The sequence below is a fragment of the Myodes glareolus genome, chromosome 2 (genome assembly GCF_982192425.1).
Source record: "Myodes glareolus chromosome 2, mMyoGla1.1, whole genome shotgun sequence".
Classification (NCBI taxonomy): Eukaryota; Metazoa; Chordata; class Mammalia; order Rodentia; family Cricetidae; genus Myodes; species Myodes glareolus.
In genome coordinates this window covers 138,774,494-138,792,375 of record NC_142027.1, presented here as the reverse complement: position 1 = coordinate 138,792,375, position 17,882 = coordinate 138,774,494, and the positions used below count along the sequence as shown (strand labels likewise).

The window sequence follows — 17,882 nt, the reverse complement described above, 5'->3', positions numbered from 1 at the left end:
CTCCAGCTCCATGGGAGCCACTGATCTCTTCAGGCCTCCTGCAGGCACCCGCACACACAGACTCACATACACATATATAAATAAAAATAAAATATAGAGGCCAAGATATTTATTATTATTATTATTATTATTATTGAGACAGTGTTTCTCTGTATCGTTTGGCTGTCCAGGAACTCACTCGCTCTGTGGAGCAGGCTGGCCTCGAACTCAGGTCTGCCTGCCTCTGCCTTCTGAGTACTGGGGTTAGACATGAGCCACCACCGCCAAGCTAGAGGCCAAGACGTTAACACTGGGTTTTGGGCTTCTAATTGGGCTGTTATTGCTCTTAGATCTCTTTCGTGAATTGGGCAAGGAATACATGTTTACGTGTACAGTATGTTCCCACATGTATACGCATGAACACATAAACATGCAGACACATGCATAGATGTACACGTGTTTACTTCCATGTGTGTTGATATGGAAAGTCATGTTCACACTGTTACCTCTAACTCCAACTTTTCATCTCTCCCGAGTCTTTCTCTTCCCTGTACTTGGGCCTGGTGAGTCAGCTTCCTGTTCCTATCACACGTATGTGAGATAATCACATATAAAGAGACAATATTTATTTTGGCTCATACTTTGAAAGTTTCAGTGTAAGGCTGTGTGGCTACATTGTCTAAAAAAAAAAAGACAGTTTCCTACTGTGTAATCCCAGCTGGCCTGAAGCCTCTAGCTCTACCTGCCTTTGCCTTCGGCGTGCTGGGGTTAAAGGTTGCACCACTGCATCCAGCCTCACTGCTTTGGGCCTGTGGGAGTCCAGGGGAAACTTCAAACTAGAGAAAGATGAACGTTGGGCTCCATGGGTGTTTCAGGGGTGAGCCCCCCTCCCCTCCAGTGACTGAAAGATGTTCTTATAATGCCATGGACTGAGGGACAAGCCTTTAACCACGGCCTTTGTGGGGCTGGGCGGGGCGCTTATCCAAACCATAGTCTTTTCTCTCACCTTCTGCCTTTACCATTTTCTTCTTTTAAATATTTTTTTAGCTTTATTTATTTTTTGTGTGTTTATTTCTGTTCTGCTTGCATGTTTGTGTATGTGTGCACCATGGGTATGTCTTCAGAGTCTGGAAGAGGGTGTTGCATGTTTGTGTATGTGTGCACCATGGGTATGTCTTCAGAGTCTGGAAGAGGGTGTTGCATGTTTGTGTATGTGTGCACCATGGGTATGTCTTCAGAGTCTGGAAGAGGGTGTTGCATGTTTGTGTATGTGTGCACCATGGGTATGTCTTCAGAGTCTGGAAGAGGGTGTTGGATTCCCTGGGAGTTGAACCCAGGTCCTCTGCAAGAACAGCAGGTTCTCCCAGCCGCCGAGCCATCTCTCCAGCCTCTCACTATTTTCTTACCCTGGCACAGTCTCATCCATCTTTTTGGCTGTAGTCTTGTCTCCTTCCCTGCTCTACGCCATCCTCCCCCACGTACAGATACTTCCCTCCTCCTGCGTGACCCTCCACATTGGCCTGCGGTTACACCTGTTTGCCGCTGTCCTCACTCTGCCTGGGCCTGGGCCTGGTGGCTCTCTGACCCTCCTACCTGGCTTGGCTTGACGGCACCTAGTAGAACCATCCAGGAAGTGAAGGTGGGGAGAAAGAGAAAGATGTTTAAGCTTGGAAGAAGTGAACTGATGCTGCATGCATGGCTGGATGGAAAACGTGGGCCTGGCAAAGCTGAACCTCCCGGGTTACCAGATTTGCTGAGTGTCATGCTATGTCATTTTTTTTTTTTTTTTAAACCTGGAGACATCAATTTAGATTGTAAGGCCGGACAAAGGCCATTCCCCTTCACATTTAGTTCTAATACAATTATCTAAAGAGTTTCTTTTCCCTCCAGGTTTCATTTTTCGAGGAAGAGCGGAACATATTATCTCGGAGCACGAGCCCTTGGATCCCCCAATTACAGTATGCCTTTCAGGACAAAAATAACCTTTACCTGGTGAGTCTTCACATCTGTCCCCGTGGGACGAGCCGAGGCCCTGATACTCAGATGCTGTGGATTGAAAGTGCTTCTTGCCGACGCGGTCTGTGACACCGCTCACTCATTCAGTCGATTTTCTGACTGGACGTCTCCCGTTCCTCGTTCCAAAGATTAAGAGCTGACCCACTTAGAAACAGCCCGCTATACCGCGGCTATGAAGGGCAGCAGTGAAAAGTTATTTAATTGGGAATGGTCTCTAACTGCCTTTAATGGAATCTTGCTTTAATTAAATTAAGTCAATTAATTTAGTTTTTGAGACAATATCTCATTATGTAGATCTGACTGGCCTGGAATTTGCTGCACAGACCGGGCTGGCCTGGAATTCCCAGGGAATCAGTCACTCCTGCCTACCCAGTGCTGAGATGAAAGGCGTGCGCCGCCGTGCTCATTTCTCACTTTAATTTTTAAAAGCTAAGGTAATAATGCATGGTTAATGTAAGAAAAGGCAGCTTGTTCCCTTCTCATGTATGTGTGGAAGCCGGCTGAGTTTATCTCACAGAAGCAGAGAATAGGCTAGTGGTTGCCAGGTAACTGGGGTGAGGAGAAACAGAGGAGGGCTGGCTAACGGGTAGACCAGTTAGACTACTATGAGTAGCTAGGTGTAAGGGATAAGCTTTGGCGTCCTGTTCGGGTGGAGGGCAACTGTCTCTCTTGATTATTACATCCTTCACAATAACAAGAAGAAAAGAGGTTGAGTGGTCCCAAGACAAAGCAGATGGAAGGTGTTGAATTTGTTGATTGTTTTGATTTGATCATTGCACATTGTATTTATTGAAATATACTGTACCCCATGGTTAAGCACAGTTGTTAAGTATAAATTAAAATGTACACAGTAATCCCCAACCCCATCCTAAAAATGCATAGACTGGGCCAGTGGGATGGCTCAGCAGCTTGGGTTGCTTGCTGCCAAGGCTGCAGACCTGAGTTTGGTTCCTGGGACCTACAAGATGGAGAGAGAGAGAAGTAACTCTCACAAGCTGTGTCCTCTGCTACACACACACACACACACACACACACACACACACACACACACACACGTGGTGCTTGTGTCCACTCAGGTACACACACATAAGCACACACAGATAAAGAAATGTAATTTTAAAAGTTTAAAAATGTGTACGCTGAAGAAGTATTAAGTAGAACCATGGTCTTTTGCTTTCCTCTCTCTCTGTAGGGAGCAAATGCTAATGGAGATATATGCTTTTTATGGCCTCAACTATGTTTTACTGTGGAAAAATTGAATGCATAGATGTACATACAAAAAAAAGGGTTTTTGTTTTGTTTTGTCTTTTCTCTAGTAATGCCAGCACTCAGGGGGCAGAGGCAGGTGGCTCTCTGTGAGTTCCAGGCGAGTCAGTGCCATACAGACATCTTTAATGCTATTGCATCGTGCTATCCTTCATTCTTTTTGGTTTCGGGGATTGAACAGGGGCCTGGAGCACGCTAGGCACACGCTTTTCCACTGAGCTACAACCCTGACCTCCAGTTCAGCCCTTTGGATGGTGGCATAGTTCTCTCTGGTGTCCATTTTGGGGTCCTGTTTAGGTTCTTAGAGGATTAAGTTCTTAAATGTAAAACGTGTATTCTAGAAACAGTCTTTGTTCCTGGTACAGCCCCTGATGCGGGGACTCTCATGTCCCCTTGGGTGGGGATAAGGAGGCTCACGGAAGGGAGCAGGGAACTGCTTTTTGTCTTGACTTCCCACTGGGATTTTTTGTTTTTCTCTTTTGGTGATGTCACTGCGTTTGTTTCTGATATGGAAGAATCCGTCTATCTGCTTTGGTTTCATATGATTGAAGTTCCTCCCTGGCTTCGCCCTGCTCTCTTGGTTTTGGTGGTTTGGCATAAGGTCTGTTATACACCCAAGTTGGCATACAACTCAAGGGTCCTGTTGCCCTAGCTTTTCCTGTAGAGTGGGCTGCAGGCATGCACTACCATGCCCAGGCTGCTGAGCTTTCCTGCGTGACTGTGTTCCTGCCTCCTGAGTGCTGTGCACCACCTGGTTCTACTCTAATTTTCAAGACAGGGTCTCTCGCTGGATCCGGGCTGCAAGGATTCTCTCTTCTCCCTGGTGCTAGAGTTAAGCTGTGTGCTACTGTACATGGTTTTCCCCGTGAGTTCTGGGAATCTGAATTCAGGTCTTCATGTTTGCACAGCAAGCTCTTTCCTGATAGCCGTCTTCCTATCCCCTCCTTAAAAAAGAGCTGTGTGTGTGTGTGTGTGTGTGTGTGTGTGTGTGTTGTGTCTGTGTGTGTGCGTGCGCTGTGCACAAGTCTGTGGAGGTCAGTGAACAACCTTAGGTTCTATCCACCTCCTTTAGGATAGACTCTCATTGACCAGAAGCTCACTGATTAGATTAGGCTGGCTGAACATCAAACCCTAGGTATCCTCTTGTCTGCCTCCCTAGCTGTGGGATTGTAGGCATGTGCTGCCGTGCCCAGCATCCGAGATCCTTTTGTGGGTTCTGGGGATCAAGCTCAGGTCTTTACACTTGCAAGGCAAGTGTTTCACCAACTGAGACGTATCCTTAACCCTTATCAACATCTAAGGTTGTATCCCAGAATACCAAGGTTTAATGATGCACCAACTGAGCCATGTTCTAACCCTTACCCACATCTGAGGCTGTGTCCCAGACTACTGAGGTTGTGTGATATAAAGCGTATGTGTTATTTTATTTTTCCAAAGTCAGAAAGTTTCTAAATCCAGAAGTGCATTCTACAGCAACATAAAGGGCTTCCTCACTAAAATAATCCCACTGTGTCAACTGAACACTTCTAAAAGTTTGGGGAACAGCATTTTATGGCTTGCTCCTTCTGAAGTTGAACACTAACTTGTAATCCTATGGCAGAATAATTGCAGGTGTAGTTTAGTTAGTAAAAAACAAAGCAAGGTTCTACCTCTTGTCCTTGGCTTGGCCGTCTCTTCTCTCTGTCCCCACCTTGGTTTTCACTTGCGCTTTTCTGTTAACCTCCCTGGCTTTCATCGTGTCTTCCCCCGGGTCTTCCACATTGTGCAACAACAACGTCATCCTGCTGTCAGAACCCCACCTCTCCTCCTGATACCCTCTGGGTAAATTCAGGCTAGCCACATGATTGTTTACCAGGCCTTAAGCCCGTCCCCCCAAGTGTCTCCTTCATTTTACCTTCATCACAGGACTCACCCTAACCCTCTAACCTCTAACCCTATCCTTTCTTCTTCACCTTGCTTCTCACCTCCCTGCTCCTCCTGTTGTTCTGACCATCCTCTATTTCTCTCTCTGGGCTGGGATCAGATGTTCTTTCCAGAATCTCCTTCTGGGCCTTCTGCCCCTGGAATGGGGGACCATCTGCTATGCAGCCTGTACCCCATCCCCATGAGTCAGGGTGAGTCTCTTGCACTAGTCTCCTTCCTAATGGACGCAATTGTGTGTTGATGCTCCCCATAGATGTTATGCCTAAGATATAGTCACTGGATGAATGTTTGAGTCCACAGAATTCAGATTTACATACAGATTTACCCAAATCATTTTATGTTAGCAGTTGGAGTTCAGAATAAAGTATGCAGTTCAAGATAAGCCTAAGTGAGATCCCCTCCCCCAGATTTGGAGTACCGTGAGAGGAAGCTGAAGTTGGGATGTCTTGAATTTTGATGCTTAAAACATTTTTATTTAAAATGACATCCCATTGAGCATGGCTTGCCATTTTCTGGTGCATGGCAGAGGTAGCAGAAATCCACCCCAGTCTCTGGTTCCGTTTATCAAGGGTAGGATGTAGTTCTGGCAGGATGTGCTTTGTTGATCTGGCTCATGAAAATAATCTGTTGCATCCTGCGTGACAGAAACCTTCACCAGTGTCCTTCCACAAAGATGCTGATTTCTAAAAACGTTTTTCACAATTCACCATTTGCTGCATGGTGTCTGAATTTTTTTGTGAACCTTCCATGCTGAGGGGCTTCTTCAGGCTGTCCTGGCTCTTAGACTGAGCTCAAAGCTACGAACCTATTTTCTGTTTTGTTTACGTTTTCTTTTCTCTATTTATCCCAAATGATTTTTCCCCCAGTTGCATATTGAGAGATATTAGTTATGGTAATAAAGGGAGCCCAACAGTTCATTCCGGTTGGGTTTGCTTGGTTGTGTGTATTAGTTAAGAGCCCAGGTTCCTCCCATATTGTGACTCCTCTGGCTCTTAGAAGGCTGTCTTTCACGGATTTGCTGTTGATATCTTTGTTCCAACTGGATGGTAAGAGAAGAGAGAAATGTAGAGAAGGAAAGTTTCCTCCACACAGAATTATGTGTGAAATTATTTTCTCTTGTGCTCTCTTAGCCAGAATTTAGACTGAATATCCTCCCTGCCCAGGAGGGACAACATGGACACATGCTGCCTAGCTGCTAAAAACCTTTACTGACGATTTTTCATTTCTGTAACCAGATTAATGGGGGAAACTATTTAAAGAGAAAGAATTTATTTCAGCCCACAGTTTTAGGTTCTCATTCCATCACGGCAGGGAGGGCGTGGTCGAGAAGGGCAGCTTGTTATGGCTGCCAGGGAGCAGCGAGAGAGGGAGGGAACACCTGTGCCTCTGGCCTGCCTCTCTCCTTCCTTCCATCGGGCCCTCCCCCGCACTGTAGGGTACCCACTCCTCTTCACCTCTGCTTCTTTAGCTCTCTCTGGAGATACCCTCAGATACACCCAGACATTGCTGGACGTTCTCCCAGGCACTTCTCAGCCCAGTTAGTTAGGCAGAAACGTCTGACCACTGCACTATGAAGAATGGAAGGGTGGGTCTGGGGAGCAGTCAGCAACCCTCAGGCTCCTAGCTCCACACTCTGCACCCACTTTCATAGTGCTGTCTGCCTGTGTCCAGCACAACTCCTGACGGAATTCTGGCTTTGTTGTGCTGTTTGAGGTTAGCTTTTCATAGTCTCTCAGTTTTCAATCCACACCTGTGCAATCTTGTGGACAACATTTCCTTTCTATGTAGGAACTATTTGGGACTGAGCTACTTGAGCCACTGGCCCCAGGACCTTTGGAGACCTCAGCATCTGTTTCCACCTTGAGTCAGGAGGGAGTTAAGGAAGGCAGCGCCATTGTTTACGCTAGTACGACGCGGCAGCTTACAAGAGCTTTGACAGTGAGACATGTGCTGTTTTAATCTCTTGGCTGGGATTATCTGAGTTTCAGGCGTGTGTTTGCATGTTGTTGCTCTGGAAGCCAGGGTTTAGGAGGCTGCTGCCCATTAGAACACATGGTGCTTAGAAGACCCAGTCTCACTTTAACGCTGTTCCTTGTTGGGTCTCTGCGGAGTCCTTTCCTTTTCAGCTTGGGTTTTCTCACAGCTGAATAAGATAGTAATTCCTCCCTTTGGCTCAGATTCAAGTGCCTGCCTGTGTTTTAGCTGTCGTGGTTCTTTGGGTTTGAAATAGTTGTCCTATGTCCAGGTCTTGAGGCATATTTCAGGAGAGTGCACCCAGAGTGTTGTCCTTTTCAGGGGCCACAAACTGAGCATGGCCCAGGTTTGTCTCCACTGCTGGAGCCCCGGGTTCAGGAGCTTCGCCTGGGGTGCCCTCTGCAGTTTGTGTTTCTCACACACATGACCATGTGCTGCTGCTGGTTAGCAGCGTTGCCCTGGGAACCGTCGCCTTCCGGTAAAGGCCCTTCTGGTTTCCTGCTTCTTTCTCTACCTACCCAGTAACTTAATGTATGCATGGCTCATGGGACATCCCTGTTCTTGGAGGCCCAGGAGTCGGCTCCTCCCCACTTCACTGTGGGCCTTGGAGCCTCGGGGGCTCCACAGTTTTGTGTGCTTCCTTTGAACTGACCCGACCTTTTGCCTTGTTATCCGCTCTAACTCGCATCCCCAGTTACTTGGTCAGATGTACTGTTTCTTGCCCAGTGTGATCGGTGCTCTAAAAGGGTTTGTTTTTGTTTTTGTTTTTCTCTGTGTAGCCCTGGCTGTCCTGGACCTTGCTCTGTAGACCAGGTTGTCCTCACATTCAGAGACTGGCCAGCCTCTGCCTTCCAAATGCTAGGTGATTTTTTTTTCTTTTAAAATAGATGACTGAATCAGGCTAGAATCAGACTCTCAGAGATAAAGGCCTTCTCTCATCTTCTAGATGTTACCCTGCCCTTCCAGAAAAGTAAAAAAACAAACAAACAAACAAACAAAAAAGATCTCTGTCAGGGGCCACCTTGCTTAGAGGATTCTCACCCTTCTCCCGATGACAAAGTTCACAGACACGGGCAGAGCTTAGAGGATCCTCACCGTCCTCCTGACGGCAAAGTTTACAGACACGGGCCGAGCACACCATCATTGCATTTTGTCATGGTGCACATTGAGTAAGCATTTCATGTGTGTAAGCATTTCAAGGTGACATTTCCGAGAGGTGGTTTGCACAGTTTCTCTTCTGATGCTTAGTGCATTTGCTAGTGCTGTAACAAAGTACCGGAGACAGGGAAGTCTACAAGGACTCGATGGTTTTGGCTCATGGCTCTCGAGGCTGGGAACTCCAAGAAAGTATCATCGGCATCAGGTTGGCATATGGTCAGTTTTCTTACATGATAGCATGGTGGAGAGTGTCACATGTGTCTCTCCTTATAAAGCCACTAATGCTGTCATCAATACTTACACACAATCTAATCCTAGTTACCTTGCAAAGGCCCCACCTCCAATAGCATCATCATATAAATTTGGAGTTAAATGGCCAATGTGTAAACATTTTTCCCCTATGCATATTTGTGTTTGTGTATGTGTGGGCATATATGCATGTGCTTGTATGTTCACATGTGTGCATACATGTGGATGCCCAACGGCGATGTGGGGAAATCTTCCTTGATTGAACCACACTTTATTCATTGAGGCAAGGTCTTTCACTTGAACACAGAGTTTGCCAGCTTGCTCTGTGGATCCCTTTTCTCTGCCTTCCCAATGTTGGAATCACGTAGGCCCTGCCACTCCCACCTAGCATTTCCATGGCTTTTGGGGTATCTAAAGTAGTCCTCGTGTGTACAGCAAGTGCTTTTCCCACTCCCTGTGCTTTATGCCATTTCCCCAGCCCCATCATATGGACTCTGTGTGTGTGTGTGTGTGTGTGCTATGTGTGTACCCTGACATACTTGTAGAGGTCAGGGAGTCAGTTCTCCCCTTCCACCATGTGAATTCCAGGGAATGAACTCAGGGCCCAGACGAGGTGCCAAGTGCACTATCTCACTAAACCCAACATGTGGACTTTTGAGGACACATTCAGACTTTAAGAATACTAAATAACGAATAGTCATACCTCCTACCCATAAGCACACACATGCGCACAGACACGCACAGACACACAGACACACAGACACACACACACACACACACACACACACACTTGTCCTTCCTTTTGACTTCAGCACAATGAGTGGAAATTGCCACTGCAGCCCTTGGAGTATAGAAGCAAAACCCAACAGTGAAGCATCCGCTCCTTCCCAACCGAACATGTGTAAGATCTGCCCTTTAATTAGCGTTTGCAGCTGCTGCTGTAGAAGGGTCTGTCTCTGTTGGCCAGAAAGTCTTTGCTTTGAAGGAGCAAGTCCTTCATAGCTCCAGGCCAGCTCGTCTTCAGATGCTGTCGTCTCTGCCACCAGTGCCACACTGTTTAGGCCTGTTGTGCCAGAGGGCTCTTTCTCCCTGTCTCATCTCCCCCGCTTTTGATTGCTGTGTTTTGGTGATTTCCCCATTTGTGATATGCCTATTCTCTGTGTAGGAGATGTCCCTGGTCCATGCAAGGGTGGAAGATCGTTATTTCAATGCCAATGGTCTGGCTATTTTCCAGCCCTTTATTGTCTGTGATCTTGTCCTGATACTCAGAGGGCCTTCGTGTAGTCAGGGTAGAAAATGGAAGCAGCAGTGATGGCTGCATTAAAGCCAAGGTCCACCCAAGGGCACGGTGCTGCAGAGACTTTGTGTGTGACTGAATTAGGAGACTGAACTGGTTGTGCAGCATCATCAGTAATGGCCCCAGTGCAGTGCTGGGTGAACAGCATCAGAACCTCTCCTTAAAAATGCATTCCCTCAGTGAGATGGCTGAGCTGGAGAGAAGACATTGCTCTGCAAACCTGATGACTTGATTTTGATCCCTGGAAACGGTGTAAATTTGGGGTCCTCTTCGGACCGACTACAGTGCTGTCTTGACTTTACATGTACTTCCCCACACATGTACAACAAAAATAAGTAATATAACAAATAGTTTGGGAAAGTACATTCCTCAGCTCGATGTGGTAATGCATGCCCACAAGCCTAGGACTCAGGAGGCCGAGGCAGGAGGATTGCAGGTCTGAGGTTAAGAGTGGCATCCTGTCTCAGAACAATGCAGATCCATGGGGCTTGAGCACTCATACCTGAAGTTAGTCTTGAAGTTCATCTCTGGAATTTATATTTTAGCAAACTTCCTGAGTGGTTGGAATGAAAGGGAGAAAATAATTTTTTACCCTGCTTTTTCTTATTACCATTATAATAAGTATTTGATTCTTTTTCATTTCACTTGAATGTCATCTCTGTGAAGACACTGGGATTTTTTATTTTCAGTTCTTTTCATCCCTGGTACATAGCACGTAGTAAGCTTTCAAGTATGATGGATGAATGTATGTCATAAAAACATTTTGTATGTGTGTGCATACTATGACACATACATGGAGGTCAAAGGACAACTTGTAGGAGTCAGTTCTCTTTCCTGTGTGGTCTAAGGAATCAAACTCAGGTTGTCAAGCTTGATGGCACGTGTTTTTACCTGCTGAGCCATCTGTCTGGCCCTGTGTCACAGTTTTACAAAGCGCTCCGCCTAGTGACCCCGATGGGCAAGCAGACTTGGAAAACCCTCCATAGAGGGTGTATAGCCTTCCTAGGCTGGCTGCTACATTTTGGGAGTGATGGGCAGATCAGAGCATCACCAGCTCTCTCTGAGGAGCGAAGTCGGGGACAGAGACTCAGGGGCAGCCTGGGGACTCCAGAACAACACAGGTGGTGACCGTGCTCCTCATTAGTTTGTAGTGTTGTCCTTGTCTCTGGGTCACAGCTAGTCTGGAGGACTCTTGGTTGGTAACGTTTGATGAGGACTCTGACAGCGTCTTGGCTTGGCACCATCTTTCAGAGTCCCCAGGTGTCTCTGAAAGACCCCAAATTCTGGTCTTTTATCATCTCTTTAAGTTCAACAGCATGGTGAACCGATTAAACTTAGGTTGCATCCCCCACAAACTGCCTCTCCCGTGGGCTCCGTGTAGTCCACATGAGACCCGTACTCCGCAGTGTAGTTATGGCCTGTGGAGAGTGTCTCGGGCTCCTCAAGGTGACTGAGTGCCCAGAGCAGGTCTGTGTTGTGCAGCTGGAGATGTTGGTATGCTCATCGGGGAGTGTGCTGGTTCCGAGGTTTGATTAGACTCTCTGATAAAGCCCCGTCCTATTCAGATGCTGTCATTTAGGGTGTCTATTTTGGCCCTGAGACGAAGAGCGCACAGGCTAGCAGCTGTTGTAATTTTTGTGGCTTGTTTTCTCAGTCAGTCCTGGCTTCTGAAGACTTGGGAGGTCATTTGATTCTCAGAAAAGACGCATCTAGTTTGGGTGGACATCTTGCAAAGAGGAGTGAGAAACATGCATCTTGCTCCCTTTGCAAGAAATGCTGATTTTCTGAAACTCTCTGCTGGTCCCTTCCGAGTATAGTCTTCAGGAGGTGATGCTAAATACTAAGTAGAGTTGACAAGTGAGCTCACCAAAGTTGCCAACAGTTGCCGTAGTTTTGACTTTCTCAGCCTTAAACTTAGAAGCCATTCTGGCTCTCACATAACAGAGCCCGAGGAAGTCTGTAACAGTGGTGTGTCATCATACATATGCATTCTTCTTATTTTAAGCCATCTGCGTTCTGGAAGTATGAGTGTGCTATTGTCTATGAGTTTCCTCTTGCTGTTTAAGACCCTTTTAATGGCAATATATATTTAAAGCAGACTTACAATTAGCATTCACCCGCATCCCCAGGCCTGTAGAGAACCAGGTTGGGATGAGTGGGTGAGCGCTAGCAAGCCAGGTGGCTGGGATGGGCGCCTCTAAGGCTGAGGTGAGTAGCTGACGTCATTGTCAGCAGCTGTGAATTTGGAGGAACTAGTTTTACCCCATCTAGGTGTTGTATGTGTTGGTGAATCAGTTTGCTTTGAGCAACTGTGGTCCAGAATGACATCTCGCTCTCCCAGGGCGGTTGTCCACTGTGCAAAGCGTAAGAAACCATGTGAACAGCTCGGTCTCAGGGCTATGAGAGGATGTCCAGGTCCCTTCCCCAGAGCTATGGGACTCCGGGCTGGCCTGATGCTGGGTGGACTTTCTGTAGTCTTTAGGAGGACCAGCCTGGGGCCTCCGGGGACCTGTACAGAGGCTCTCCATCTGACTTATTCTAGTTGGTGCTCAGTTGCTGTGATAAAGACCACAAACCAAAAGCACCCGAGGGAGGAAAAGGTTTATCTCATCCATTGCTTCCAGGTCACAATCCACCACTGAAGGGAGCTGAAGCAGCAATGCCTCATGCTGGCTCTAGGCTGACATCCAGCTACCTTCCTTTCACAACCCAGGCCTGCTTGCTTAGGGATGGTCCCACCCACAGTAGCTGGGAATCAAGAAAATGCCCCACTGAGATGCCCACCAGCCATGGGTGGGGCATGATGGAGGTGTGATGGGATAATCCCTCAGTTGAGGGTCCCTCTTCCCATGACTAGCCATCACACCTGCCTACAGCTGTTTTCTAAGACTATAGGAACGGCAAACAGCATTTGGGGAGGGGAACAGTTTACATCCCAGAACTGGCTTCTAGGATCCAGTGTTCGGTAGGTCTGCCAGTTGCTTTTGTCATTGCTGGGACTAGATACTTGGCCAAAAGTAACTGGAGGAAGAAAGGCTTTGTTTCAGCTTTACTGTCCGTCACGGTGGGGAAGACATGGCAGGGGAGGGGGTGGGGACCCCTCATATTCCTATCTTCAGGCAGGAACAGAGAGAACGCTGGTGATCAGTGTGCATTCTCATTTTCTGCAGTCTAGGACCCCAGCCCATGGAGTGGTGCCGCCCACATTCAAGATGGTTCCTTCCTCTTCAGTTAAATCTTTCTGGAAACTCCCTCACAACCCCCTCCCCCGCCCCCCAGGTGTGTTTCCATGGTGATCCTAAGTGCAATCAAGTTGACAGTTAAGATGAACCATCACCGAGGATTTAGTCTTTTTTGACAGAATGCATTTGAAAAACGTCCTTTCTGAAAAGATTTGGACACAAGCTGACACTGGCCAACACAATGGGCATCAGAGCAACAGGAGAACAGTTGCAGTCAAGTGGTCCTAGCTTCTCACCAGCCAGAAAGAGTGAGACAGTGAGGGAGGAGACAGAAGAAAGGATCACAAGTTGGCTCCCGGCACCAAGCCAGGTGCTTTCCTCAGGCAGTGTTGCAAGGGGATTAGTCTTATCTGGGGTGTTCAGGGGAAGACCGGAAAAAGTTGAGAAGTGAAGTCACCAGGTGAGTCAGACCAAGGTGACTGGCCTTCAGGTCATGCATTGACTCAGGGATTTTTTTTTTTTTTAGATTTATTTATTTTGTATGTAGTGTTCTGCCTGCATGTATGCCTGCAGGCCAAGAGGGCACAGATCTCATTAGAGATGGTTGTGAGCCACCACCATGTGGCTGCTGGGAACTGAACTCAGGACCTCTGGAAGAGCAATCAGAGCTCTTAACCTCTGAGCCATCTCCCCAGCCCATGACTCAGGAATTTTTACATCTGGTTATCATAAGAAAAGATGAAGGGGGGTTGGGGACTTAGCAAAGTAGGTAAAAAGTGCTTGATGTGCAACTGTGTGGGCCTGAGTTCAAAGCTCCAGTGCCAGTGGTGTGAGCATCAGCAGTGGTGTGAGCATCATCAGCAGTGGTATGATCATCATCAGCAATGGTGTGAGCCTCATCAGCAGTGGTGTGAGCATCAGCAGCAATGGTGTGAGCATCATCAGCAGTGGTGTGAGCATCATCAGCAGTGGTGTGAGCATCATCAGTGGTGTGAGCATCAGCAGCAATGGTGTGAGCATCATCAGCAGTGGTGTGAGCATCAGCAGTGGTGTGAGCATCATCAGTGGTGTGAGCATCATCAGCAGTGGTGTGAGCATCATCAACGGTGGTGTGAGCATCAGCAGCGGTGGTGTGAGCATCAGCAGTGGTGTGAACATCAGCAGTGGTGTGAGCATCAGCAGTGCACCTGCAGGGTAGGGCGTGGGAGATGAGAGCAGGGAGGATCCGGAAGCCAGAGGCCAGTTCACCTGGTTTATTCTGTCAAACCACAGAGACCCTGACAAGATTGGCATCAAGGACTGACACCTGTTGTCGCCCTCTGACATCCACCTGTGTCATGAGGCGTGTACCTGCAATTACACATGCACAAATGCTTTGTGTGCATATTGTGAACACACGTGCATGCATAGTTGCATTGGTGGTTTTCACTTCCCTGGTGTGGAATTTTTTTTCTTTCATTTTTAAATTTTTTTTGAGACAGGATGTACCTGTGCAGCCCTGGCTGTCCTGGAACTCGCTGTGCAGACCAGGCTGGCCTCGAACTCACAGAGATCCATTTGCTTCTGCCTCCTGAGTGCTGGGTTTAAAGGCTTGTGCCACCCTGGCTGACCTCTTTCCTAATCTAGCATTTTAGCTATATATTCTGATTTATTTTTTATATACACCAAAAATACATTTTTTTCTGATTGTAAAGGTAGGCTATTCTCTATCCTGTACAGAATGTCACTTTCTGTGTTATGGACAGCTTTCCACCAACACGAATATATGGGATCATGTGTTTTTAGTATCCAAGTCATAGCCCAGAATTTAGAGGTATCATAATTTAATTGGTCTCTTATGGATGGGCATTTGTATGGTTTTCAAGTATATTTCCCTTGTTATAAACCACCCAGTAGAGAATCTATTTACTTATCTATCTTTTACCAATGAATTGTAAGTACCAATAAAGTAAATTGTTCAGAGTGGAATAGCTAGGTCAAGGGGGATATATATTCATTGTTAGATTTTTAATAGAGGTCGTCAGCTGCGTTCCACACTGACTGTAAAGGGGAAGAAAGATTGTATTACCTTTGTTGCACGCCTCCTGTGCTCTGCAGTGTGCTGAGGGGAATGTGAAATGAATGTTAGCACGTTTGCTGCCCTCCAGGAATATCCATGTATGCGCTGTACCTGATCCTAGGGAATGTCTGGGGTATCAGCTTGGGTGGGTGTGGGAGGAGGTGGATTAATTCAACTCCTCAGGCTTGCCTTGCAAGCGTCACGCACGGTGTCTGGCTGTTCTTGCACCCTCTCCATTCTCCTGGGTCACGTATGCAGTTTCTGTAGGGCGAGGACCTCACCCCACGTCTTAGGATCCGTGCCACACATCCTCCTCGCTTTCTAGAGGCTTCGTGGTTACATCGTGGCCAGGTGGTGTCTGAGGGTTCAGTTGAGGTGTTCCCTATTTGGGGTGTGTGAAAAATGAATAATAACTTTGCCATTCTCTGCAGGTCATGGAATATCAGCCTGGAGGGGATTTATTGTCACTTCTGAATAGATATGAGGACCAATTAGATGAAAATATGATTCAGTTTTACCTTGCTGAGCTGATTTTGGCTGTTCACAGCCTGCATCAGATGGGATATGTGCATCGGTAAGTGGGACCCCTAGGAGCACACTGAGAACTTTTCTGAGTCACACACCAGTCCCTGCATAGAAAATGAGTGACCGAGTGACTTCAGGGTCAGAAGAAAGTGTCATCTAGCCAGCCTGGCCTGTTATTGGCTAAAAGCTTTCCAAAATGTCTGGCGTCTAAGCAGTCCTTTCAGCCACGGAACAGAGCTAGGCCTGCAACGTGCCTGCTTTGCTAGTGAGATCTGGCTATCAGATGTAGCCGGCAGTATTGAAAACTCCTTTTTTCGGGTTTATAGCAGAGACCCCCTTTGGGTTTTTTTCTGCCTGGTAGAGGAACTGGCACATATCCTGGGGGGAGATGGTAATTAACAAAAGCTGTTTATCAAAGCCAGGCGGTAGTGGTGCATACCTTTAATTCAGATGGTTTTAATTTGAAACTACCTTCACGGCGCTTGTGTCTTGAAATGATCTGGTCTCGTGGGCTCTTCTTTCACTAACGGATCAATATATTGAGGGAGTCATACTTTGATGGTGTTTTATGGGGGGTCTGGTAACTGGGAGGAGGGGCTGAGTTGTGTTCTTGTTGATAAGCCGTGACCCGATGGTATCCGCTGGGTCCCCCTTCTACAGGTTCCACTGCCTCTCAGCCGTGTTACGCTGAGGTTGCACGCTTTTTACCGCCAGCGTTAGTAAGTTGCTAAGATGTCCCACAGAAGTCTCTGTCCTCAGGAGTCTCTCCACATCCTTACTTCACCTCAGAATGGAGTAGAGATAGCAGATACAGATCGTACATATACAATTGTGGGGATGCAGAATTGGGGATAAAAGACTTTCCCATTTGTGAACCATATGACCTCCGGTTAGGTCCTTAGGTTATTTTTGGTCTTTGTTTTTGAAATATAAAAATGTGAGCCTCTAGTAGAAATAACCCATCTCAAGCTTTACGTTTGCTTCTTCTTCCTCCCTTTTAAGAAAATTAAATTTATTTTTCAAGATGGGTGCTAATCATTCCTACCTACCAGTAGGGAAGGATGATGCATAAACTGAGGTTTTTGGCTGAATTGCAGCCTGAGGTTGGTAACTGCTTGTTGATTGACAGAAAGACAGTGCTCATTAAGGCCTTGACTTTCTTACAGAGACATCAAACCTGAGAACATCCTCATTGACCGGACGGGACACATCAAGCTGGTGGATTTTGGATCAGCTGCTAAAATGAATTCAAATAAGGTGATTAGAAAACGCAGGAGCTACCTTGGGGGTCGCACTGAAGAGCACTCTGTGGCCCTCGAGAACCTGGCAGATGTTAGGGTACAGTGGTGGGCAGCATTTTGGGACCTCATCAGTCAATGTTTGACTCTTTTAGGGAGTGGGGCAGGGGTCGGGGTGCAGAGATGGTCCCCAGACAGCGATGCCCAAGGTACCTGCTCATACGTTGTCAACTGTCTATATGAGTAATCTTACATTTTCACTAAAAAAAAGGAAAATGTTCATTTTATTTCCCCTTACCTCTTACAGAGACTGTTTTCTGTTACATCACTTTGGTTTACTTTAAAATATGTTGATGATACATGACCTTCTTTTTCTTAAAAGCTCTCCACATGCAGAAAAATTGAAATTAGTCACTAGAGAATCTGAACTCAACATCTTGTAGTGTCAAGAACTGATATTCAAAATGACATTTTCAAGTCTTGGACTTTTGGTAAAAATTAAATTGTGTTCCACACACTGATTAGGAAGCCAGGAGAGGAGCAGATCAACACCGAGCCTACTCTGAAGGAAGGTGATAAAGTTACAAAGGAGAATGTAAAATCCTCTAATCCAGTTGACTCTTGCTAACATGTGAATTCCAAGGTCGGTTGTAGAAAAGGTCGGTCTGAGGGAAACGTCGGTCGCCTGCTTAAGCGTTTAGCCTGATTTCACTGCTGAGTTACTCGGTGACTCAGGCAAATCCTGAGGAGCTCGGCTGTTCATCCTTTCTGTAGAAGACACAGATTCTACTTAAAATGCATAAAGTCGGAGCCCGGAGAAAGCGCTCTTCGAATGCCTCCCAGGTCTGAGCCTTAAGTCCTTTATATGAAGGACAATATGTAAAATTACTTTTTCATCCCCAGACTCCTCTGGGAAAGGTGGATATTATTAGGTTGGTATTAGGAAAAGGCTTAGAGCTGTGTTAGTTCTGTGCACTTTGGAATCTGGCCTGTGTGTTCTGCAGCCCTGAGAACTT

At 46.8% G+C, this 17,882-nt stretch overlaps 1 protein-coding gene across 12 annotated transcripts in view; it reads left to right on the top strand.

The window, feature by feature from the left end:
* The window catches only part of Cit (citron rho-interacting serine/threonine kinase), a 176,468-nt gene that overhangs the window by 24,377 nt on the left and 134,209 nt on the right, over window positions 1-17,882 (top strand). For all 12 annotated transcript variants that reach the window (XM_085681459.2, XM_048422956.3, XM_085681443.2 and 9 more), the window contains exons 5-7: window positions 1,870-1,971; window positions 15,535-15,677; window positions 16,795-16,885. In XM_085681459.2, the coding sequence (XP_085537585.2) occupies window positions 1,870-1,971; window positions 15,535-15,677; window positions 16,795-16,885 (336 nt within the window). The remainder of the gene's footprint in view (window positions 1-1,869; window positions 1,972-15,534; window positions 15,678-16,794; window positions 16,886-17,882) is intronic.